At 41.1% G+C, this 26,711-nt stretch overlaps 1 protein-coding gene across 9 annotated transcripts in view; it reads right to left on the bottom strand.

Moving 5' to 3' along the window:
* LOC120715982 (band 4.1-like protein 1) overlaps positions 1-26,711 on the bottom strand; it is a 91,560-nt gene that overhangs the window by 23,280 nt on the left and 41,569 nt on the right. For 8 of the 9 annotated variants that reach the window (XM_040003311.1, XM_040003308.1, XM_040003312.1 and 5 more), the window contains exons 2-9: positions 15,470-15,607; positions 13,331-13,495; positions 8,773-8,877; positions 3,137-3,179; positions 2,856-2,931; positions 2,271-2,489; positions 1,825-1,912; positions 1,594-1,746 (exon numbers count right to left, since the gene is read on the bottom strand). In XM_040003311.1, coding sequence (XP_039859245.1) covers positions 1,594-1,746; positions 1,825-1,912; positions 2,271-2,489; positions 2,856-2,931; positions 3,137-3,179; positions 8,773-8,877; positions 13,331-13,495; positions 15,470-15,508 — 888 coding nt within the window. In that variant the 5' untranslated portion in view covers positions 15,509-15,607. Of the gene's footprint in view, positions 1-1,593; positions 1,747-1,824; positions 1,913-2,270; positions 2,490-2,855; positions 2,932-3,136; positions 3,180-8,772; positions 8,878-13,330; positions 13,496-15,469; positions 15,608-21,702; positions 24,401-26,711 lie in introns of those variants that run through there. The other variant, XM_040003309.1, reaches the window with a different exon arrangement.

Below are 26,711 nucleotides of genomic sequence, written 5' to 3'. Positions count from 1 at the left end.
TCTATAAATATACAACATCTCATATCTGAATGATCACCGGAGCCAATCAATAAAAACAGTCCTTGTTTTGTGCTTGCAAAAAACTGCTGGCACCAAACTTATGTCAATATATAAGCTACCTTATTATTTACATATATTCTGCAGACTGGACAGAAGGCAGCAGGTCAGAGGCAGGAAGGATAACATGCAGTGTTCAGAGGCTGGGAGCAAATGAGTGGAAAACAACTTCATGGCTCTATATTTACACTCTTTATCCCTCTGTTCTGACTGTGGCTGCAGCTGCAGCAGCTCTGTTAAAAGACTTCTTTCTTTGGCTCTATCACAGGCTCACTGTGCAGCTCTGTCACTTGACTGGGTCTCGCCCAGACAGCCTGACACTTTGAGGCTCAGCATGGAGGATAAGCTGCAGCACAATGGCGAGGGCCAAAATAGAGACCCTTATAATAGAGGTATAAGGCTGTGTTTAGTGTGTGTGTGTTCAGGCTGGTTATTGTTTCCTTTATGACTCCTTTATATATATATATATACACACACACATATATATATATATATATATATATATATATATATATATATATATATATATATATATATATATATATATGTGTGTGTATATATATATATACACACACACATATATATATATATATATATATATATATATATATATATATGTGTGTATATATATATATATACACACATAAAGGAAACAATAACCAGCCTGATTTCAAATATCTTACATGCTGTATATAAAATATGGGCATAACTTAGGTCATATAAGGTCATAGTCCATAAACTTGGTCATAACTAAGTTTATGGGCTTGATCTGTAGTTGTCAGCATGTAGATTTGAATAATTCTGGTCATCATTAAAGCTGTATGGTAGTACTAGGGTAGCAGCTGCTACCATCTGAGCATGCCGTGTCAGCCAGATCACCTCCTCGCTCATTAAAACACCAAGATAGTGAAACCCAATGGGATTTTACTGACAAATGGGTGCTGCCATTGTGGCCAGGCACGTCCATCTACTAACACCTCAAAAGCTCTCGAATTTAAGTGCTTTATTTCATAAGCTACAGGTGCACAAACGCCCTGTAGTGGCCTTATGGGGTGGGTCAGGCAACCGGTAGAGACTATGGAAATGTACAAAACTATACTTCCAGTCCTTGTGTTACTTAAAGCTAGCACAATGGTGGCTGTAGCAAGGACATTCTTAAAATTGAGGCTCACATTTCCCTTTGGTTATGCACACATTTGTATGAAGATTTATTGTTCTAAGAGTGCACCAAGATCCTAAAAAACAAGAGCCCCATTTCCTTTGATTGTGGTATAAACAGACTAGTTCAGGCATGTCATACTCATACTCATTTTAGATTGTGGGCCAGATACAGCCTACTTTGATCTTAAGTGGGCCAAAGGAGTGAAATTTCTCTTTCTGTTAGTTTAAAGACAGTTTTCATTTGAAAAAGCTGCAAAACTGTGGAAAAAGTTTTTCCAAAGCCCTGGAAAGGGCCGGATTGGAGTCTTTTGCCGGGCCAATTCTGGCCCCCGGGCTTTATGTTTGACCCTCCTGGTCCTTAACCATAATGCGTACTTCTCCAGGTCTTATCTTGATGTAGAAGTTGCTCCTCTTGTATGAAATCTTAAGGATCTTTGGCCAGGCAAAGCGGTTGATCCTCAGCCTGTCACGGTAAATCAGCAGGCCATTGGCACAGACACCCAGCATTATTTCAATCCCCTCAGAATCCTGCAGCAAACACAGACAGAAATTATTCAGGAGTGCATTCATGACACCTGAAAATCAAAAAACGCCAGAATAGCCAACCTTAGCATGATGGAGGTCGACTCCGTACATGGACAATTTCTTTGCGTTCTCCAAGAAGTTCATTTCAGCCTCTGCTGGAGTCATCCCCCTAGAATAAGAGCAGAATAATAACAATACTGTAGCAGACTTTCTTAAATAAAAGATCCAGAATGGTGAACAGCGGGAGCAGTATTCGAACATGCTTGATATATTCTCTTCTAAGTTCCTCCCATCAAGTACTTCATTTGGGAGAATGCCAAAAAGCAGTGCCACAGCATCGCTATGTGAATTGAGAAGTATTGTCACACTGGCAAGATTGACACTGTGTACATTTCAGTGACAGACGGCACCTATCAGCAATGTGCATGATGAAGTGTTTTTGATGCAACTGAAAACTCATCAGATGATCACCCTAAGACACTTGTGGATACACAAAGGTCTGATTTAAACAACAGCGTGTCATGTACTTGTAGTTTCGATGGAGCTCCATCACCCTCTCCTCCAGCTCGCGCGTCTGATTGGGAGCAAAGCGGAAATCGCTGACGTAGTCGGTGCCGTGGTCATCCTGGTCGTAGTCTCCCAGCTCGGCCTGAACGGTGTAGGAGCCCAGGAGGGCGTGAGTGACGAACGAGCACGGCAGCCGACCTGACAGCATGTCATCCCTCAGCTGCAGACACAGGTAGTATCTGTCAGATGAGATGAAAAAAGGGAGGAGAGGAAGGAGTGTTGGCAGTCAAACAAGCCCGAGCCAATGCAAGCTCCAACAAGTATTCAGCCTAGTTAATCCATGGCAGTTAGTAGCATTCCAGGGCTAATCCTTCAAAAGAAGAGAGGGATTTGGGCTGCTCTGACACTGGGGCAAATATGCCATGAGAATTGTTACAATGTGTTTATGTAAACATCCATCAGTGGGAATATATAAAAAAGGAAATTATCTGTACTGCTGACACGTGTTAGCGATTTATCCTTTGAATAATTCTGAGGAGCACCTGACAGCACAGCCAGAGGAATTATGACTGGAGATGTAGTAGAAGTGTGTGTCAGCACTCTACCTGGTAATATCTTCCATGAGCTGGGAGGGGTCAGGAGGGTAGAACTTGACAGCGAAGGCAAAGTGCCACGGAGAGTCTGGTGAGAGATTGTATTGAGAGCAGGAAGCTTAAACACATCCAGTATAACGGGAAAAAGTGTTCATTAGAAGGCAGTTTTGGAGCTCTTCTTAGCAATTTAGCTGACAACTCCAAGTACAATGAGCAACAAAGCTAGTTTTATGTCTCTGCTAATTGAATTTTAAAATATTAATCCACTACAGCTACTTGGAAAAGACACTCACTTCGCATCTGCTTCTTGATCTCCTTGGAGGGGTCCAACCAATTCTGAAAGACAGAAGGCAGAAATCACACAGAGTAGACTGGAAACATGGCTAATGCACACCCCGGTGTCACATTTTACTCTAATTGCCGCATGTGTTCCTTATGAAAGCCTCTCCATATGGTAAACAAAGAGACTGAGCCCTCCCCTGCTGAGGCATTCAAACCCACACAGAGCAGTCGTGTTTTATCACTGCGCCACAAACTCACTGTCAGCCAGTTACCTATGTGATCTCATAACATCGGATTGTTCAGTGAACCAGTTCACCAACAGAGGCACCATTTCAGATTTGGTTGCTGGAGCATTTCATTAGCCGAAGAGTTTGTGTGAATTCACTTGTTACAGCAGCTGTAAATCATGCTGTTTAGACAGATGTCAGCGGGAAGACAGTAACAATATTTCCCACAAGTACTCTTAGTGTGAAAAAACGATGTATACTGCTGTGAAAAAGTATTTGCTCCTTAGTTCTTTTTTTGGCATATTTGTCACAACGAAATATTTCAGAACATGAAACAAATTTGAACATTAGACAATAATAATACCAAAATTGCTCCAAGAGTTCATTGGTGACTCATCTTGGAGGTCATAAATGAACAAAAAACAACATCTAAACAAATGCAGGTCACACTCGCCTTGAGGTCAGAGTTCATGATTCAACACTGTGCAAAAATGGGACTGCTGAGTAAACTGAACACAACTGGACAACATCTCACTGATCCCAGAGACTGTTGGGAAAGTATTCTGTGACCTGCCGAGTAAAAAGGTAAACTTTTGGAAGGTTTGAGTCCCATTACATCTGGCATAACACCAAGAACACCATGCCAGCAGGCAAGCATGGTGATGGTCGTGTCATGATCTGGGGCTGATTTGCTTCAGGACCTTGTTGTCTCTACTAGACAATCAGGGAGACGATTATCTGGCCATCGGTTCATGCCCTGAATAATCCAAAACAGACTTGCAAGACCACCTCTGAATGAGTCAAAAAGCCAAAATTCTGATTGTGATGCTTTGATAAGATCGCAAAAGTGTGGGTATAAAGTCTTCAAAAGTGGTGTGAAAGACTCACTATCAGTTATTCCAAACACTTGGTTGCATTTGCGTGATGAAGATTTTGGTTCCATTTGGGGGTTTGCAATGTTTTCTGTGTTCAATGTCATGTTTTCTTATTTTTTTTACCTTTCTCAAGGCTTCTGATGACGTCTTTTTCTGACCTTATATCCAGTTACTACTGTTATTTATGCATTGTTTCCATTATTTAATTCAACCAAAACAACCTCATAGTTGTAATTTTAATACATGATATATACTCTAATCAGAAAAGTCTGAAAAATGTATATTTTTTAAATTTAAAATAAGCAGCTTCTCTCTTTAAGCCAGCTTATCTTCTGACTGGCTGCCCCTGACTTCAGCAGGATTTGTGCTTCTGTGCGGGGGATCACAGAGGCACAAACCATTTGTCACCTTGTGGTGCACAGGCCTCGGAGTCAAGCGAAAATTTGACTTTAGAGTAATAGTAGTATTGCTGCTAGCCAGTAAAATTGCTTGTGCAGTTTGTTTGGCCTTGACATGAAGAAGTTTATCCCTGCAGTGAGAAACCACTTCGTCATTTATAAATAAAGTTTGTAAAAGGTGCCCGGCTTGGCTCAACTTCTAAACTAAGCTCCCCTGACTTGCCTTATTTGAGTACATTACTTGTTTGTACCAGTCTTGTCCCCAAATGTCAGGCACGCCCACCATTAATCAGTGAAGTGATGTGTATGAGTAAATCCTGGCTTAGAGCAGTATGAAGCCTGAGTTTTGTCTCCAAGACAGTCCCACTTAAACATACACTGACCTCCTTAATTGGAACCCTGTCTATGTGCATCCACTGTTGTATAAATGACGTAAAATAAGCTAACACATAGTATATCCTTTGTAAACATGAATTTATCATCATCATCGGAAAACATCGGAGTACTTTTGCAAATATGTGATGTCTTGATAAACTGAGCAGATGTTTGACGTTTACACAGCTGCATTCTCACCTGAAAATATCTTAAAAAGTTAATTTTGTGACCCAGAAAGATTAGTAAGAGTAATATTAAAACTAAGTAGCTGCTGCTATTGTTGGAAACTGGAATTGGCTGGGCCACGCTATGAATTCTGGGATATGGCCACGAAGGATACACCCGACCCATCCTTCAAATCTTGGGAAAAGGAGGACGCATTTGTCGGCCGCTTTTGGAGGAGTCTACAAATTTGGCCAGCCTTTGTCGTGTCGCTGTGACGTAATCGGCCTACAAATGGCCGGAGGATGCAGCCCCCAAAGCCCCCAAAGTTTATATTCAGCACATATAACAAGTCTGTCTACAGTGGATGTTGTGGAAGCAAAGTTAAGATGCTGCTCAAGTCATTCATAAGAATCATCTAAACTTAAACCAATCAGCAGTTACCAAGAAGTTTCAGGAGAAATCAAAACTGTGATGCTGACAGCAGAGCTAGAGGAAAGGTCAGTGGACTAGCAAAAATCTAATTAAAGAAAATGAGTTGCAATGGGTGTCTATTGTTATGTAAATTCCACCCTCATGCTTACAGACATAAAAACAGGTGTTTGAGCAATCCACGATGCAGAGAGCTGACAGTGATCTGCACTAACCCGAAAACCACACAGCAGCTGTTTCCTAATGCTGACCGTCGTCTTGACAGCTGGTACTACACGAATCAGAGTGAAACCATGAAGGGTTGTTACACTACACTGCAACTCCGTGGCCTCAACGGGGACAAACTGCAAACTGTATCTCTGACAGTTTGCCTCCTGTGTTACTCCTCTGGTGTTTAATCGAACTGCTAAAGACTAAAGAGCCGCAGCCATTCGACTGTCACCACGAATCCACCTTCGATCAGCTAAGGGTAAAGAGAACTAGTCAGGTGCTGAAAAGCAGGAAAAACTTTTCATCACTGATTCATTATTTTACACTTTGTTTTTCAACTTTACTTTCTAAAGAAATCACATAGAATAAATGTTCTCTTGGAGAGCGGAGATTGAGTTCTTGTTCCCCCAACTGAGACAGGGAAAGGGCATCTGAAATGACATTTAAATTCTCAAGCTTGTTTGGTCTACCAATCAGCATTGACCCCTGACACTAAGCTCACGCTGTGCCCTGATAAGGCCGTCTTTGATGAGACTGTCATATTGTGAGGTCCAAGATCATCCTGTGCACCTCGAGTCACAGCATGTGAGCTGACAAACTGTGTACAAGCCAATGACTGGGGCAGAGGATACGCACCAGATGTTAAAAGGGGCTTGGTCTTGTCCTATCTTTAAAAGACTGGAGGTTCCTCTGTAGCCTGTTGTGCAATCCCATACCTACCCTCTGGGAAGACATCAATGAAAACCCCAGACCCACATCAAACACAGCTCTCTCATGTGAGTTGACAGCCAGGACCCATCAGGTCCGTATTAATTATACGATTATATGATAAGTCTGGTCCGCACACCTTATAACAAAGCAACAACAATCCGTGACTAACATATTCAGACCTTCGTTTCAAAATGTCAAAAAGGTTGGTGTGCTGACTGGAGATTAATGTTAGAGCCCATTTATCAGGAAATAATTAAACTTCAGATGATGGAAAAAAGAGGCAAACGAAAGTCAAGTGACACAAAAACAAGCAAGATAATGCCACGAATCTTAAGGGTCAGTTCACCCGGGAGATTACTTCCACTGAGATATTGTTCAGAACTGTAAACACACAGATTCACTCTATGTGAGGCTGTTTCAGCTGTAATAATCAATATTTTTCTAATAACTTGTGAGTTCTTTTAACTTATTATGAGTACATGAGAACAAAGATGTGCTGCTCATCATGAATAATTTGAAAAGTCCCCTAAGGTACCAATTGATGGACAAGTTAGTAACTATCTAGTGAACATGTAATCAAACTAAATGCTAATTTTGTGTCTGATCTATGCATGTCTTGCTATCTTAAAAGAAAAGCACTGCCTTATTTAGCCAGTGCTCTTTGTTATGGCTACACCACTACAATACATCCAGTCAACATTATTAATGCATGTGGTTTCTGATTACTCTTTCCTTTGGGCAATAGAGTCACTCTATGCTAACCATCAGTGAAACTTGCTTGCTAGGTGATATAGGTTGCAAAGATGTGGTGCTCTATCTCATACCCTCCATGTGATTGTGTTTGTTACTAGCAGCGTTCATCTGTAGTTTGTAGGGAAGGGCCTGTCTCGTCTGCAAACACTCACTGCAGCGACCAGAGCAATCACAAGGAGCTTTGTTGTTTAGCACTCACCTATTTCACCCAGTGACACCCAGCAAAAACTAGCCAACTGGTCTGGAATATACCTTCTTTCCTTACTGGAGTTACTGATGTTGCCATGAGGTAGCTGATCAGTCTCTAGGCCTGTGTAAATGAATCCTTATATTCATCGTCTTAGTTCGCACTGAACTAATGTACATATTTACTGCTCTAACTCACATTTTCGTTTATGTTACATGATCACTAAACGCAGCAATCAGCTACTTGTATCTTTAGCAGCACCAAGTGGCAACATCAAGGCTTGAAATTCAGCACATCTAGAAATGATTTAATGCCGTTAGACTCCTATGTTAATTGCTAACTATATTTTATAACCCATCCATCTGGATAAAAGGCAACGGCTGCTGTGATTGACAGGTGTTAAGACACCTGCAGCTGTAGCCGATAGCTGTCTGCCATACTTTACCTCTGCTAATTAAACTGACTGAACTGGACCTCTAGACCCTCTTTGTGATGTTCGTGTCTTTTGTTGCATTTTTAACAGAAATATCTCACAGAAAAATGGTCCCGTGTGGTACAGCCTGTCAAGAAGGTTGTGCTTCAGTTCAGCATTTATTAATCTGCTGCTTAGCATTATTTAGCAGATATGTGTGCAGTTTATGAGGGCAGTCTGCTAATCGATCTTTTTAACTGATTACTGCGTACCTAACACATTTCTAAAAAACCTAGTCAAACAAATCCATGCATGGTTAGACGACCAACACTGAGAACCTTTCTCCTTTATCTAATTTCAAATAAAAAAAATACTCAATTTTATTAGCTAATTAGCCTGTGCAACCTAAAAGTTAAAACTTGCCTTTAGCTATTGCCTGAGAAAAAGCAGAAAGTCATCCTGCTTACTCTTCACCTTGCCATAGTCATAAATGAAAGAAACAGCAAAGTCACTGAAGTCATTTTGATCTAACTTTTCTTTTTAGCTCTTCAATTTTTTCTCAACTGTGCTCTTAGCTGGGGCCCGTGGAGATTTAACTCAACCCATGAAATTATTCTACCTCCAGAGCAGCTCTGCCTCTGAGAAATATTTCTATCACTAAACTTCATATATGCATCTTGCAAAGAGTAGATGAGGCATTTTCATTTCTTCTTCAACTGTACAACTTATTCAAATGTCTTTTGTCCAGGCCCAGACTTTAGCATGGACATTTCCATTTTCCATTCTTCTCTGAATGATGGATAGCGCACCCCAGAGAGTGCCAGCAAAAAACTGGGAGGAATACAGATTGTTTAGCGAGCATTGTTTATGCACTGAGAGGTTACTGTGGTACACAACTCACTGACCTTCTGGCTGTCTGTGTCGGCAAAGGTCAGACCAAAGTAGTCTTTCTCCAGCAAGTTAAGGTGTTCACACACCATGTCCATCAGGGTCTGTCCTTTGGAGTGTTTCTGCAAAGACAAACATACATGACATAAAAGTGTGGAAAAAGGTCAAGAGAGAGAGAGAAACAGTGCCTGCTACATTTTTGACTATCGTACGTGCATACTCTAAGTGCCTTTTACTGTAATAGTTAGCTTTTAATATGGAAAGAACTGGGTTACTAATACACTATCAGACTTTATTAGGCAGCAGGGCTTTTTAAGGTTCTCTGGACCTAAACACAATTTAATAACTCATTTGGTGCAGGTTACACAGTCACTGCGACATGCTGCAGAATACTAGACTTTGCACTACAGGCAGAGATTTGATACTTACTATTGACAGAACTCAAGGTGAATTTTAGTAATATTTCCTGTCACATTAAATAAACAGGCTTCTGTGTGTGTGTGTGTCCACAAACACACACAAAAGAAAATATTTTCTGTCACACTACTGAAGGCACAGTCAGCCATATTTGGTAGAGATCTATTTATTCTGGTGTATGCAAACTGCAAGCATGGAGTTCAATAAAAATAAATCTGCAGGAGAAATGTAGAAGATTCTGGACAACAGCTGCAAAACTGATTAGGCACCAATTTGGGTTAAAGGTCTAGAAGAGCACTCAAAGGAGGAAACACACTGGCTGCAAAGTTCAGTTTTTTGGTTTGTTTGTTTTTTAATGCAACTATTAAAAAGAATCTTTTATTTTATGTTACATTTATGTTAGTTTATCCCATTAATTTGAACCTCTGAAAATGAAGCACTATGTATAAAAATTGCATTTTACACAAACATTCTGTAAATCCTTTGAATTATAGTTGAAAGTCTGGACTTCAATCACATGTCTGACTTACAGCTCACTGTGGTGATGCACGGAGGCAAAACTACAAAACATCAAAGACTGTAGGGTGCTGTATACTCTTGCCGAATTCTGTCCATCATAACGATTTTGACATTTTCCTTTGAAATCCATACCACTGCATTCCTAAAATAGTGGAACATCTGACTCAAATCCAAAAATGAAAACTTCAAAACCTCATAAATAAAAAAAATCAGGAGGTCAGTTAGCAGGATGCAAAGGAATGATGTTGAATGACTGCCAAACAAATGCAGACAGTCATGACTGTGACCATAATAATTAGCATGTAACTGTGTACGAATATCTTTAAACAAGCAGCGCATATTTCACTGGGCTGGGCTGCATATACGTATTATAAAGGGAATATAATATTAGGAGTACAATTTGTGCATGGGCTTATACTCCATAGTAAATATAGAACAAGAAAAACACTTTATAAGTATGTATACACAGTTTTATCCTTTCACAAGGCCTACTTTAAGAGGTGACAAGATTGAGCGAGGAGTTGCCAGGGAAACTGAAGCAGTTTTTTCCTTGTGCTGTCTGTTTCCTTAATATCTCAAGGGTAGAGCTTGAAAAAGTATTTTTCCTTTTCGTCACAATGAGTGAAGGGAGGTTGGTGGAGGAACACTTGGGAAGTGCTTCTAAGCTCTCATCTTGTCAGTCAGCGAGTCCCCGACAGCAGCGCTGTTTATGTACAACGAGAGCACGCTGCCATCAGAGGCGGCACAAAGAATGAAATAAACAAATCACTGGAGTCTTGGAGTCTTAATAAGGCGTGACTGAAGTGATCCCATCTATTTGCTCTCTGCTCCAGTGCAATTAAACAGTAAAATTAAACACCTCAATAGACGGGGAAATCTTGGATGTCGACTAACCAGCCATTCCACCCAAAATGGCCTCATTCAACACATCAGCATGACCAAGCATGAAGGAAGGGGCTGGGTGAGAGAAGTGGGTAAGGGTGTGGTGTGTCCTTCCCTGTTCGAGGGCCGCAGGGAGGCTCAGCAACGCATATCTGATGAGAGAATTACTTAACTCGTGAGTACCACCTCCTCCAGTGAGAGCGCTCCCAAGGTGTATCCTGCGTCCTCACAGGTTCCTCATGATTACTCCTGGAAGTATGAGGAAGGTTCAAAAACTTCTATCCTAGCAGGAACAAGCCTATAGTCCGAGACCGTCAGCAAACTAGACTTTTACAAAACGTGTGTAGGTAGACAAATATCCAGATGTGCACTTACAATACCAAAGCTTTCATAAGCATAATGCTGTTGTCTGTTGAGGTGTGGATAAAACCCAGATGTTTTCACAGTGATCGGAGAGGTTGGCACCAGAACACCAATGCTGATGGTCTTACTTCACACACTGTTGTAAATGAACAGCCCCCCTCCTCCGTCATCACACCACATACACAAGGTTTCACGCACTTGTGCGTTAGTGTCCTGAGGGTTGCTTCATAATAATATTGTTCTTCTATTTTCTCCTTGACTGCACCGGGTCTCCAATCATGTAATAGGTATATAGATTTCTTTACACCCAGTTAGTAGCCTGTGCTGGGGGCTTTTTATTAAAAAATGCAATGAAATCAGAATTTATTGACACCTTTGGGAATTACTCAGTATAACTGGGCAGCCTCACACTATAATTTTGGTCAATATTGTAACCAAATTATTTAATATGATCATGTAACCATGTGATTCTTGAACTTAAAGACGCTTTTACAGGAGAGTTCAATATATCAGTGCCAGGTGGCTATAAAGAGAGTTTCAGGCTCTAAGCTGCTTTATAATAGTTAATATACATGAAAGTTATTTAAACTCAGTAAACAACAAAATGCGCCTGCCTGTTCTGAAGTTTACTATTTTCATTTGCCTTCAGCATACTACTGAACTGTGTCACTGGAGCTTAAAGGGGCATACTAACCACTGGCAACCTGAAAATGATTTGTAAACTAAAAACAGCCATAAAAAAATTCAGTTTCTGTTCAAAAACACTGCCTGTAAGCATCACTGCCAAGTAACCATAAGGTGAACATAAAGAGAACAAATAGTAGGATCTGCTGTATCGAGGAATTACTAATGTAAACGAAGAACACGTTCACAGAAACGCCTTTCCACCGTCCTCTTTGCAAAATAAGGAGCGTAAGAATACAGAATTGTAACAAAGGACAGTTTTCTTTGAAATGTGGTGTCTAGATACTTTCTTTGGATCACATTACAGTAACACTGTGAGGAATCCTGGAGTTATTTCTGAGCAGGGAATGTCCTTAAATATGAAACAAATACATGGGGCTGTTTTCTTAAATTTGCACAATATTTCTAGTTCGAAACATCCTGTCTAAGAGTGATGGTGAAAAACTAGCTGAGTCTAAAATCTCCCCGAAAAGCCTTCAGTTGATCCAGATAAAACTGAATTGAACTGAACTGAATTAGACTCTTGGTCGCGAGCGCAGTTATTCCTTCTGTGTCCATGTGCTGTGTTGCCGGTGGTTGCTAGGGTTCGGGGGAAGCAGAAAAGTGATGCGATGTGGTGCAACACTTGTGCCTTTGCAGCAATATCTGCTGTAATGCTATTTAGAATCGCTAAAGGGGCAAAAACTGATCTATTGTCGGTTTCCAAAGCATGTTTACAAGATGTTACAAAAATCTGTTTTACCCCACCCTAGAATATTCTTCACAGTTCAGATTTAAAGTTTTTCCATTAGAAAACCATGGCTGTACAATGGATGGTTATTTTTATTACAGAGATTTTTTGAATTTCTAGGATTTCATTAGTTTGTTGCTAATGAACAGTTTCTGGATGGAGTTTGCTAATCGAGTGTGTCATCCAAATATAGTCAGTCTTAGCTCCAAAATACATCAAATGAAACTCCAGAAACCAATGGCTACATCCATCTGTTGTAACACTGTGCCCGCTAAGCTTTTGTACACACACGATGGCTCCAGACAGGCTATTCACATCCTGATTTTTGATGTACATCCACACAGATTTCTTTTGAGTGGGATAAAAAGTTAAAACGTCACATAGCTTGAAATATTGCTGCCCAGTCATCTCCACAGTCAAGTAACTGAATATAACGACATCCTTCACATCCTGAAAAGATATTTTAGCCAAAAAAAAGATAGGCCTCCTTTGCCTGAGGTGCATGCTGCTGCTAGTCATAAAACTCCAAGTTCACGTTCAAGTCGACACCTTGTATTTATCTAAGGAAATAGACTTACATCTATCGCTTCTGTCCTCACTTATGCATGCATTCAGTTTCCCTTCTCAGCAAGCGGCAAATGCCCTGTTTCACTCTGCAGTGTAATGACGACACATCTCTTGTGTGGAATGAAGACTTTAAACTGCATTATTTTTTTTTGTCTCTGTGTGTATTACAGAAATGTGTAACATTTCTTTGAATTCACCCTCTGGTGAGTTCTCAGCATGGCACCCTCGCTTTTATTCTTTTTGCCCCTTTTATCCGCTTTGTGCAACATTATACAACACACACAACTGCCCACAGAGGGAACCAACAACAAAGGGAAAAACATAATGTTCCCTTTTTCCAACTGTTTGCTCAAAGCACGATAAGCCTAATTCCAGAAAACGTGTAAATGCAAATTGTTTTCCGTCTGGCGTACCTCAGTTTCTCCTTCGAACTCGGAGGAATCCAGTAGGGTCACTTTAAAGGGGGCCGTTTTAAGCCGTTTGGAGCCTTTCTGGGGAGATTTGAGGTTCTTGTTGGGAGACGTCTTTTCAGACATGTCATCGGTTTCTCTGTGTCCATCCATGTGCTTGTTCTGGTCCTTTACATGTAAATATAAAAGAATATACAGAAAATGAAACGACAGATTTAAAAGTCTCAAAAACAGAAACAGACACTTGAATCTGTTTAAATGTTTTCACACTTTAAAATGGCAGTTTCACGCATACTGTTAGACTAAGTCCAATAATGGCAAATACATATATATATACATATATATATATCTGCTGTAAATGGGCCTGAGTTTCAGTCATTAAAGTAATCGCTAAACAACAATCTGAAATGAAATACAACCACTCTGCTCTACAAGAAATAAAGTTATGGCAACATGAAAAAATCTTGTGCTGAAATATGACAAAATAAGTGGATGAAAGCTCTGTCCTGAGAAGACAGTCTGGACAAAAACTATTTTTTAAGTGTGAGAGTTGTATTTTGCAAAAATCTGTGTGAGTTATGAGCTTCGGTGCCAAACTGTCAGAAAACACAAATATATTCAATAAAACAACAAAAACAAAAAATCCATAAACACAAATCATTTTTGCAGACACATAAACATAAAACAGCTGAGTTATATTTAGATACATTTCAACATCAGTAGTCAGACCTGCATTATACAGTGGTGGCTATAAAAAGGCCTGTGAGCTGGTGACAGTTTCTCACCACACCCACTAAATAGCAACTGCTGCTAGCTAACAAAACCGGCAGCCAAAACTTTTCTTCTTCTTTCTTACACTTCTAAGTAGTATATGGCTCGACACGTCACAATGTCTAGTAATGATGTTCACTGGAAAGACTTTAAATCTCGTATACCCCAAATTGCAATATGTCATGTTATGAACATTAGTAACATTTGTTAAGTTAGCATGACTGCCTGAATAGTTTAATTCATATAAATACATTTATCTCTTGTCCACCATTTTGGACATGTGACAATCTTGGTGACAATCTAGGATTAAGTGAATAAGCCCGACCACACAGGCCTAGAGACGGGTATGAAGTGGCTGGAGGAGGTTGATGGCAGTTCCCGGGAAAATGATTACTGCAACTCCAGTTACACAGGCCTACAGACTTTCAGTCATCTATTGCAACCGTACAGCAGTCGCTTTGCTCACTAGCACATTGCAACAGTTTGCTTTTTTTTTTTTTTTTTTTACAGCACATTGTGTTTTGCATCCTGATTGGCTGTAGACCTCCTGTACAGTACAGAATGCGTTCAGTTTGTCAAATTTACATAAATCTTCGTTCGCTAGCAGTGTGACTCTATAGTGCTGTACTGTATGTCTGTCAGTTTTCTCCCCAACAAACACAACAATGTCAATGAAACATAATACTGGACTTATTTTTCTACAAAGGTGTTTAAAAAAAACATTTTTTTCTCTCTTGCCTTAAACAAGAGAGAAAAATGTGAAAATGTTCATGCCTGTCTGAGAAAAGTGTATAAAGTGTAGTGAGGGGTTTTACAGCCTTAAAACATCTATAATAATTGTAAAAAAAATAAAGTTGGCTACTTGGCGGATTTCACCTATCGCAGGTTATTTTTAGAATGTAAGTCCCGCGATAAACGAGGGACCGCTGTACTTCCATTCAAACACAGAAATAAGCTAGCAAGCAAAACAATCACGCTGAGATTTTTGGTGCTTCACTTTCTTTATAGTTTCACGCAGCAAGAGCCAGCAGCCTCCAGGAACCACTTTCAACCAGTGGAGGAACACACATTTTTCCAAAGCAACTGGTGATTATACGCTATCCAGTATGTGTGTATGGCATTACAAGATACAGGAATAGCCTGGCACAGATTAGTCAAGAAGATTAGATAATGGAGTAGATGTAAACAGTTTAATGAAGAACAAAGACTTTGGTTGTGTAGACAACAATTATTTTTCAGATTAACTTTTACTTAGAACAGTTCCAAACTTACTATATAAAAGCTATTATATCATGTTTTTACTGTGTTTCCACCAACTAGATTTCTGTAGCATTAGCAGTAGCCTCGTAGCACTACGAGATCCATGCTCACCTGTTTCGCTATTTTACTGTCAGAGGCTGAGTCCTGCATGTCTGCTGCTTCCCCCTGCTGTCCAGGAGGACTCCTTGTTTGCGTTCTTCACCTCTGACTCGAGGCCTTCCTCTGTCACTTCAGCAAAGTAACACCAACCTGAGGAGAGACAGGAGCATTGCAAATATATAATATCAAGTTTATAATGAAAAATAACTGCGTGCAGGGCTACAATGCTATATCGACGTCATTAATCGTTCCCCTCTTTAAAAAAGAAAAAGAAAAATTTTAGAAAGTGAAACATTCTAAACACAGTTGCATGTATTCCCAAACCATAATGGCGCCTTCATTATAAATTCTAAAAGCTATGCTTTCTTTGTAAAACACCACTTGCAAAGACATAATTCATGCTGCCGTCAAGGGCATTTACTTTAATTATAAAATCCCTCACTGCCAGATAGTGATCATCTATTTAAGCAAGGCAAGTTCTGACACTCAGGCGACGAATACCAGAAAAAATTAAATCAGGTTGTGAGCGCTATATTCAGTATTTGCTTCAAATACCAGCTGTTAAAGAGAAAAAAAGGGTAACAGTAGGAGATTACTTATCCATCAGCAGCTACGCCTGTAATTCTTCAGTCTTTCTGATTTGAGTGCATATGTGCACAGAAGTTATTAAACCTAATAGTCCATTGTTCGTCGCATAAAGAAAACATTCTACCTAATAAATCTAAAAATGCATAGAGAGCAGCAGACGCTTTGTTTCAGTTATGTAGGTTTATTATGTATCATCAGCGATTGAAGTCAAGTGTTAATTTTCCTGGATATTCGTTGGAGCTTGCTGTCTTTAGTTGCAGGGTATAGGTGTGGGTGGATAGAACAATAACCGCAACTGCAGACACACGGCAGAGCAGCCAGTTATATCGGTTTGCAGAGGTGTGTACTGTTAGCACGTCTAAACAGAGGCCCAGAAGATAAACACTTAAGACACTTAAGACACTCTCACAGACATCTCTGCACTAGTTAGAAGCCACAGCGTAGAAATGTTGCAGCAGATGCATTGTTGAATTACTATTCTACCAACTTAATGCAACAAGTAAAGGTTCACTTTATTTAATTGGTTCAGGAATCAGAGCAGTAAGCATCCATTGCAAAACTGGTAGATTAGCATTTGCATGGATGCATATTTTTGTGTCAGTTTTATCTAACTAGTGACTAAACAAGGTTTTGTTTTAAGTAAAAATCACAATATTTCCTTCTAAACTGTAGTGGAGTAAAGAAATAAAAGTGAAACTAAATTAAAATACAACTACATAAAAACTGTAGTCTTATATATCTTATCTGAGATTAGTTTAGCCTGTTTTAGCTTATTGTAGATTAGCTTAGGATGTGTTTGTTTATCTACATCAGTGGAGAAGTCTGCGTTAAAGGCTTACTTCCATAGCTCACTAAACAACACACAATACTCGCAAATTAAATTTATACAAAAACAGAAGTAGGTGCAAATTTAGGCTGGAGTTTTCCAGGGTTTATGTGGCATTTCGCCTTGCTTTAGCAACATTTCTGAATCTGGAGGGGTAATTAGTGAGCTTTAGCCTGTTTCTCTCTTTTTCTAGGCTTTGTGCTCAGTTCAGGAAGAAGTTTTCCAGGCTGATATGAAAGAGGTTTTCCCCTAAAATGCCTGCGTGTTCAGGTTATTGTGTAACAGTCACAATATGTGCAGTAAATAGCCAGTGTTATATATGGTATGGAGCAAACGTGCATCAACAAAACAGGCTGTCTCGTATAAAATGACTAATGGAGAGGATACATCAAGGACTTCTGTTTGCAATATCCCCCCCCCATCTCCTGGCACCATATTACATTTTTTGTTTTCAGTTTTAAACACTGAAGCTTTTTGTGACTCAGATTTTGTTTGTAGTACTTAGAAACGCCATCACAGGAGAGGTATTCTGTTCACATTGTAGATTTTCTGTGTAATAATTTATGTTCTCTTCTGAGAAGTCTTGTTTCAGCGCTGAGGCTTCATGTTTAATGTCTCGGAAGCCCACGTGGGTTAGATACATTTACGTGCGAGATGCAAAAATAAAAATGACACTGTGTGCACTGCCTAGTCGTCTGTTAAAAGGGAACAGGCAGCTCTGCCTGCCAACAATGGATTTCTCACTGTATGATTGCTGAACATTAGCGGAGAGCAGCGATTTAAGTATGAAGCTTCTGAAGCCGTGAAACATTTTAGTGCGAATGGCCCAGATACACACTAGTTAAAACTTCCTGCTCCTGCTTTTATTTTTGCAATTTACTGAACAATGAAGAAGCTGCTCATTATTTTTTCAGTCTAGGGGCAAATTAAAACAAAAAAAGATGACCCAGGAACACATTCTTCCTTAACCTTTGATCAAAAGAAGGCAGTGTAGTTAATGTGTAAGCATAGCAGGAAAAATGCTTGCGTTATACAGAAGTCCCCTGAAGGCCTGTGCTGTATATAATCCATACTGTATATGACCCTGGAGGTCTCTATGCCCCACAAGCAGCAAATCACATCAAAATAATGCACCTGAGGATTGTAGGCAATCACAGCCAGCATGGGCAGCACAACCGGTTCACACTGGTTCAGAGGAAAAGACAGTCCCCTCCCGACTCCCAACCAGAGGTCTTGACATACAAGCACGTGTTTAAAGGAGTGTGAACCCCTCCTCTCACTCCTCCTCCTCCTCCTGGTCTGCAGCTCTATCACAACTGCACCATTACTTACAATCACAGCAAATTGACAGAAATGAATTCTCCTCCTTGGGGACAAAAGTGAAGCGTGGACTGGTATGTCTGCTCAGGGCCTCATTTCCTCCTCGCTGTCTGATCCAGCTGAGTACTGAGCTATGAGGTGCCAAATCAATTTTCTGTCACTGGCTGGATCGTGGGTATGACTGCCAAGTAAACTTCCCAGAGTGAAGAGGTAAAGCTCAGGTATCGCATTCTGACGGAGGAGGAATGCCCCCGGTCCAATTCAAGTCAAGCCGAAAACACCGAGCCTCTCCCCTGCGTGCTTTACAGGTGCGCGCTTTCTCATTCTGTCCAAGAGAAACAGAAGCTGACGTGCCTCCCCCAGCACCACCACCATCACCGTTTAAGATCCATCTGGGCTACATGACACGGTGCATTCATCTACAGCCGTTTCTGTGAATATATCTGTCTCAGTTGTGCTGTGTTCACAGCAACAAATTACCTGAGAGCAGCTCCACTCTAACAGTGTCTGTTCACGGCTGTGGACATTTTTCACTCTCACTTCAAACACGTTAGCAAGCCCACAGCCAAGCGTGACACATTTTATAACCATACTCAGATCGATAGCTACTGTTGCTTTTGAAGGGATATCTTCGATTCACGCCAGCCGATAATGAGAAAGCCTGTCGAGGACGCGCGTTCAAGCAGGTAACACGTAAGAGAGAATACAAATCACACGATCCGGAGCGGGCTCGGCGCTCGATGGGGTCTCTTATTGAGACATCTCTTGAAATCAGATTAATTACCAAATTAACGCAGATTGATGTCACAGAGCGAGGCAGTCAAGCTCTGCAAAGGCATTAATTTCCTGCAACAGACTATTACCCACAACGGCCTCGATCACCGCTCTCACCGAGACCTCTGCGGAGGAGAAGAAAGAATCTGAGAGGGCAGAATGTGCTGCATGCTTCCTTTGTTGTACGCTGGGTGCAGTTTACTGACAAGGTCTGCCTTTGATATCTGCCATCAGTAATAATAATTCATTACAGGGAGCGGTGTATTGTTTCCTCAGAGGGTTATGACACGCTACTTTTCCCTAACAAGTGCAGCCTTTCCCTCGTGTTTCTTCTGCCTCTTTCTCTTCACTCTCATCAGAGCTGAGCTTTCATCTAAGCTAGCCAAGTGGAGGGAAAACGAGGGAGGGAGCACGCACGTCTGTGGAAGACTACTGGCTCGGCTCTGAGATGCAGTTGCCATGGTAACGGCATAGAGCGCCTCTCTTTTTTTTTTTTCTTTCTTTCTTTCACGCCCGCTCTCCTCTGTTTCTCCAAAGAGGAGTGACAGAGAAACAGCAAGACCGAGCGAACGAGGAGGGAAAGATGAGAGGCCAAAAGATGAGGCGGCTAGAAAGACGGGCGGATGGGGGTGGAGAGGTTGGGATCGAGGATAAACGGAAAAGAAAAGAAATTACAAGAGGCATGAAATAAGCTGATGTGGCACCGCAACTCAGAGGAAATGTCAAGCAGCCTTTCCTCTGATTTTGCGTCGGACGAGCTGCGCACAGGGACTGACATTGAGGCTGCAGGCCACCTCCTGCTAACCTCCTTCTACTACATGCTGAGCAATGAGAACCCTGTGCTCACCACTCTTTGCTAATCCCATTGTACAATCCACCACTCTGGATTGTACAATAGGTGATCTTAATCTCATTTACCATTAGCAATGCTTCAGAGTAATCAAAGAGCACCGGAGAGTAAAAAAAGTGAACAGAATAGCTGCTGCAAAGGGCTATATGCTAGATGTAGGATAAATGCAGCCAAAGTGAAAGAGTCCAAAGAGTCCTACTGTTTGATGATGAAGCAACAGCAGTGATATGTGGTATAAAATGTAGATAAAAGAGATATCTTGGGTTCCTGGTACACGGCGCCTTCACTCAGCCCTGCTTCAGGGCTGATGTTCAAGTACAGTAAAAACAAGTCGAAGAAGCGACTGTGAAACATTCCAGCAGCAACAGTTCTCTGAATATTTTGCATATCAAAGTTATGTGACTCATATTCATATTCACAATGGGCATTTTGACTTCGGCAACACTGCATTTTGGGATTGTTTGCAGTAGCAATGCACACACCATACGCAAGGCATTTAAGTGTGAGTGTTAGAATACAATATGTTGCCAGTGATAATAGCGGGAGTCACTATAAAGCAATTTCTGTGATGTTATACACATTGGAAACAGTCATCTACAATACAGCACAATATCCGTGCACCTGAAGATGAAAAAAATATCAATAAGAGGGCTGCAGAGCATGAATTATATATTTATTCCCCACACTGTGCTGTCAGTGTCTGTGTACTATCACAACTGTTTTACCTGAATGCTGTTTCAAATCAGTTATTTAGCTCTCTGATTTGACTTTTACTTGCGAGTTCATTCATTTCTATTTTCATTTATGAAGTAGCCACTCTAAGTGCAATTAGATGGGAGAGTTGTTTAGAGGCGATGCACGTTTTCGTGAAAATATCAAAATTTGCAGCTAATGTGTTGATAAATTTATACAAATTGAGCCTGGTTCTTCCAGTGTGTAACTCACCCATTTAGATTTTGGTAACTGACAGATGTGGCGACACAGGCAGTTGCTCATAATTGCCTGCTAGGCCACACCTCAGCCAATACAAATGTGAACTGTACAACATCGTTATGGTAAAGTCAAGAGACCAAAACTGAAAAATGCTGTAAAATCCTGCATCTTTCCCCTAGTACGAAACTTTTTAATACTGGCCACACGTTAAACTTTTTTTGCAGAGTTGAAAGATAAAATGTGGTCCATGCATTTTCTATCCTCACTCTAAGGTCACTGGGCATCTGCTACTGTGCCGGGCAATAGGCTACCTCATCAAGTTGTCAGCAACTCTGGCTCTTCCTCCCAAAAAGCAGCAGTGCTGCTGCTAGCATGTCTCGGCCCCACTGATCTGAGGCGCACAGCTACGTGTCAGAGGCAGTTCATAAAGTCGATCCGACCGAGAAGGAAGAGAGACTCAAGGACGCTGCCCTCACTCGCTCTAATGATATTCTCTTCCTAAACAGCAATGTCGTCGGGGCACCTCTTGTAGCTGGAGTGCCCTCTCATTACTCATGAAGTAATCATGGGTGATCATCAACCAAAGTACAATAACAAGATGAGGCTTCGCCAGACAGACAGCACAACAACAACAATAACAACAGCAGCATGAAGCTCCACATTCCTACAGTGTGTCTGGAATCACCACAGAGGAAGACAGGCTGTGTTTTCCTTAGTGCAGGCCTAGCAGGAGTGTCGCTCTCCAGACTAAATATGTGAATCAAGATACGAGCTCACCGAGAGATAAGTATCAGCACACAAAGTTGCAGATAGAGAGCAGAGTTATGGAGAGGGCCAGAAGTTGAGGTTAGTATAAATTGCTGCAGAGACATCCTTCTGTCACAGCGTATCTAATGTGAGATGACCTTTCTGATGCTGGGCCGGAGACTACTGGAGTATGCACGAGGACCTTACCTCTGATGGATCAGTCTCTGTGGGTGCCCAGAAGATGCTCGCAGCGGGGGTTACAAATGCAGCGTTTTTTCCCCCTCCCTTGCACTTCTTCCCTCGTTCCCCACGCTCACAGCTGATATTGTGATAAACAAGCGAACGCAATGCGACTAAAGTGAAACCTAGCAGGCTGAGAGCATGCTAATGAGAGTTTAAAACAGGGAAATGAGGACATGGGCGTGGGAACACATGGGCGGTCGAAAAGGCATCATCATGAACCTCGAGGGCAGGGAGACACATGGTGGCAAGACGAAGCTTGTCGGCTCGTCGGTGCGCTGTCAAAGCTGTGCAAAATCCTAACTCACTGATCGGTGCTTCTTAAAGGGCAGAGGCCTTTAATGCTGCGTCTTTTTTACATATTTCCTTGGATCTCCTGAGAGTGTCAGACAATAATAGCCAAAGTCGCTTCCAAAAGAAGTCCTCCAGCAATGTTTGTTTCTTCACACTGCCCACTTTGTGTGTGAATATCTGTTATTTCCCGGCTAAAGCTCATAAATGTAAATAACTTAATTTTATCAGGTAATAGCAAAAGAGAAAAAAGTGCAGTTTGTTCCACTTTTGTCCCAACAGATGCATAAAACATGTACAAGCGGCAATTAAATGCAGCCATTTTAGATGTGAGGCTATGTGCTTCTGTTGTTGTGTGAAAAAGAAAAAGAAAAGGCGCTGTCACATTGTCAAAGGCCATATGTGTAATTGTCTCCACAGGAAGCCTCCAGTGTGCTACAGTTAATGAGAGACTGTCACAATGGTTGCACTTCCCAAACCAGATTCTCAACCACTGTAATCTCTGAACAGGAAAATTATTTCCTATTGCTTAGAATCACAATTGCAGCTGTTGGGTTTGTTTGGCTCTTGGAGAAGTGCTGATGACAGCAAACAGCAAACAAGTCCGTGCAGTTCAGAGAGTCACTTTGAAGGAATCTTTGCTCACTAGCATTTTTACTGTTTAATGTTGCAGGGTTAAAGGAAACTAGGGCACAAACGAGGGTAAACATTGTTAAGATGCTGACAGCATTAACACATCACTTGTTAGCTTTGTAGTTTACACTGGCATGCGTCAGTTTTTAAGTTCAAGCCTGTAACACAAGGTACCCTGTGCAACCTTCTCACTCGAATCTCAAACAAGCTGCTGTTTGTGCTCCGCGGTTTTGCGATCACGCTGTCAACAAATCCACATCTCCGCTAACAATTTCAAACTGCTCTCGTCTGATGACCTGATGAAGTTTTGCCTCCACACAGCACACAAACTCGGTCAATCTTTTTTGCTTTTCCCTTTGAAGAAATGCACAAACACACGTCCTCCCACACGCCGACGTTCTCTCACTTTCTCTTTGATTTGCCCTTTCTGCGTTAAATCTGCTAATTTACTTTTCTATGTATGTATTCAACTCATGTTTATATGGCTTTTCATTCATTTTTACATGCTTACAGTTATTCTTGCCTCTACATATTTTACAGTAACTTGCCATAATATATTTGTATGTAGAAAATAGATTTTTTTGAGTTTGCAATCAGCCTGACAGGAGACGATGACTGCAGAAGCATTTGTTGACAACACAGGCCTCAATTTAAAGCCCTTTCAGAGATCCACCTAGATGTGATGAGAATTTCATGTTGGGTTCGTGTCTGAATAACAACCAATTTATTTCTTTAAAAAAAAAAAAAGCAATCTTAAAAGTCACAGAAACCTTTATATGAGAAAAAAAGAATTCAGTAAAATTTCAATAGCAGTTGTGGCAATGCACAAATAATGCTGATTCACTGAGTGACCAAACTCTCCATGTGTCTGGTGCTGCTGTAGCTTTATAGAAATTGTTTTTTTTAGCCAATTAGGGCAGCAAACGAGCTGTCAACAAGATACTAAAGGTGCTCTAAAGGTGATGTGGGTAGCTGCTTCCATGTCAAGGTGACATGCGGTTCAGTATGTCATCCCGTATGTTGGTTCAATTGATGTTAAAGGTTCATCCTTTTACCTCTGTTTTGTTCTACCACTTCGGTGGCTAACTTCTCCATTTTGCTAACTAGCAAGCAACTTGTTAACTTGTAAAATTACAACATTACTGAGTTTATTTAAAAATTTCCTACAGAGAAAAGTAACAACTTTCAACTTTTCAATACTGAAATACTTTAAAATTCTTCATTCATTCAACATGACTGCACACCAGTGAACAAAGCAAGGTCCATAAAGATATGGATTGAGTAGTTTGGTGTAGAAGAACTTGACTGGCCTGCACAGACTCCTGACTTAAACCCAACAGAACGCATTTTGGATGAATTAGAGCGGAGACTGTGAGCCAGGCCTTCTCGTCCAACATAAATGCTTGGCCTCACAAATGCACCTCTGGAATAATGGTCAAAAATTCCCATAAATGCATTCCTAAACCTTGTGGAAAACCTTGCCAGAAGAGTTGAAGCTGTTATAGCTGGAAACCCTATGGATTAAGAATAGGATGTAAGCCATATTTATATGTGTGCGAAGGCAATTCAGTTCAATTCAATCTTATTTATACAGCGCCAAATCACAACAATAGTTGTCTCAAGGCGCTTTATATTGTAAGGTAGACCCTACAGTGATACATAAGGAGAAAACCCGACAATCATATGACCCCCTATGAGCAAGCACTTGGCGACAGTGGGAAGGAAAAACTCCCTTCGAACCGGTGAAAACCTCCGGCAGAACCAGGCTCAGGGAGGGGCGGGGCCATCAGCTGTGACCGGTTGGGGAGAGAAAAGGAAGACAGGATAAAAGACATGCTGTGGAAGGCATGGCAGAGAAAATAGTGTATATACAAAGTACATTTTTTAGTGCAAAGAAAATCTGTGTTTTATCTAGGAAAACACCAGGTCAAGGCATGAAGGTTTTATTGTTTGTGGTGTGTAAAATGTTACAGATAAATTACCAAATGTTTCAACTAAGACGTACTGGTGTCAAGTTGAAGATACTGGCATTGGTTCTCTACCATTGTCTGTTTTGGTAAGATAAGTGGTATTTGTTGACTTTAACGATGCTTTTTCTCACAGAAAACAGCCGTTTGTGGAGGCTGGAAATGAATGAGGACTGGTTAGTTAACCAGCGAAGTAGAGCATTACAAGGTCAAACCAGAATAGTGAAAAATTAATATTCCAGCAGGGTTTGCCACTATACTTTAACATTAGTGTCATTTGGGAAATGGTTGCCAAAGTGCAGCTTAATTTAATGCCACAGCATTCAGTTCAGACTTGGTATCATTATTTCCTGAAACATGTTTTTCAGTTTATCTCAAACTCATGCCATTTCTCTGAGAGTAATGTTTTAATAAAGCCATTTATTTAATGGACAAGAACTGAGCGTCTGAAAGATAACGGCAGAAAAATGAAACCAGTAATTCTACATATTCTTTATCTGAAAAGGGCTAAAGGAAAATGTTTCAGTTCTATCTGTCCTCGATAAAGAGAATTCACATAACAATGATGATTTTTTAATTTAAAGTATTAGTGAGACATTACAAAAAGCTCTCCTTAAATATTTCAGCCTATAACAGTGAGATAAATAAGTCTGTTGTGAAATCCATCCCTTCCAACCAGGAAGTTGTGAGTCGTGCCTCATGATCCTGGTATAAGCACCGATACAATACCCGCCTTTGTTTCCTGCAGCGTTAGCCCGACTGGCACAAGGCTCAGATTAGTTTTCTTTTTTAATGGAAAACTGATCTGCAGACAGGGTTTCTTTAAAACCGAGCACCCAGTGAAGAGGAGTGTGTCTCAGCACAGTCCATTTTTAATGTAAAAAAAGGGCGCGCTTTCATCTTTTGTGGCCCTTTCTTCATGAACTTTTGATGTATCCAAAGTCAATCCGAGTCCCCACTTATTCTCAATCAAAAATACGACTTACACGTTCAGGAGGATTTCAGCGCTATGCCACACAAACGTGACAACGAAGCCTTGTGTCAGCTGGCATATATTATGCTAATGGTCACGCTCAAGTGCATATTGCAAATGCATGTCCTTGTAAGAGAGTTCATCGGAAAGAGCAGCACTCTGTTGGAATAACTCCAGAGAACACAACACAGCCAAGACTCGGTTATCTGGATACTAAGGATGCAACTAGCTGCCTCCTAACACTGAGCTGCCGTTTGCACACAGCAGTGCCCTCCAAGATGATTTTTCCAATTTCCTTTCACCCTTACAAGTCATAGCAAATGCCATAAATCAACAGGAAACGCCGGGTGTCAGGAACCCCTTATAGCATGACTCATCTCTTCACAGGTCGCCTTGAGTTATAGTCCCAATCTTTTTTTTACTGTATCTGAACTGTACTCAGGGGATCAACATGGATCAGCCAGCAGCACACAGGAGGAATTGTTGGGATTCCCCTTTGGGAGGATGCCTGGAGCTAATTTTTTTTTGCAATCCCATTACATTTGTGATCAGAATTCCTGGAATTTGCAGGGACTACTCCACATGCAAGGACACTGAACAGTTGAATTTGCTTCATGCCGACCTTTCTAAAATGAATGAAATTCACAGCATCGAGGAAACTATTTCACCTTTGTTGCATTAAACAGAAAGATAAAAGCTGCTATTTTCATCTCCAGAACACTTCTACGTAGAACTTCCATGAATGTTAATGGAAACATAAAAACCTCATCAGAACAACACTGCAGTGTGGTCCACCGGGAACAATTCAGAAGACTTAAGAGGTTTGCTGGCCTCTGTGCTATTTTGGCACAAATGGACCCTCCGCCTAGCCCCCAGTGGCACCGCTCTCTGCCAGCTGAATGCATCCTCCTGCTGCAGCTGCTGCTGCCCGGCTAGCTCCGGCAGTTGCTGCTGGCTAATGGACTGCTTACAGTGTGAGGGGGAGAGGGGGCAGAGCGGCTGTGGGGCATTGGATCAACATGGTGCAGGTGCAGACCATCACCACACAAAGAAGGCTGGAGTGCACGACTCAGTTTGTGAGTGTTTGTTTGCTTGCCTTCATCCCCAGTCCT

Source organism: Simochromis diagramma, unplaced genomic scaffold (genome assembly GCF_900408965.1).
Source record: "Simochromis diagramma unplaced genomic scaffold, fSimDia1.1 OVJJ01000646.1, whole genome shotgun sequence".
NCBI classification, from domain to species: Eukaryota; Metazoa; Chordata; class Actinopteri; order Cichliformes; family Cichlidae; genus Simochromis; species Simochromis diagramma.
This window is presented reverse-complemented; position numbering and strand designations above follow the sequence as displayed.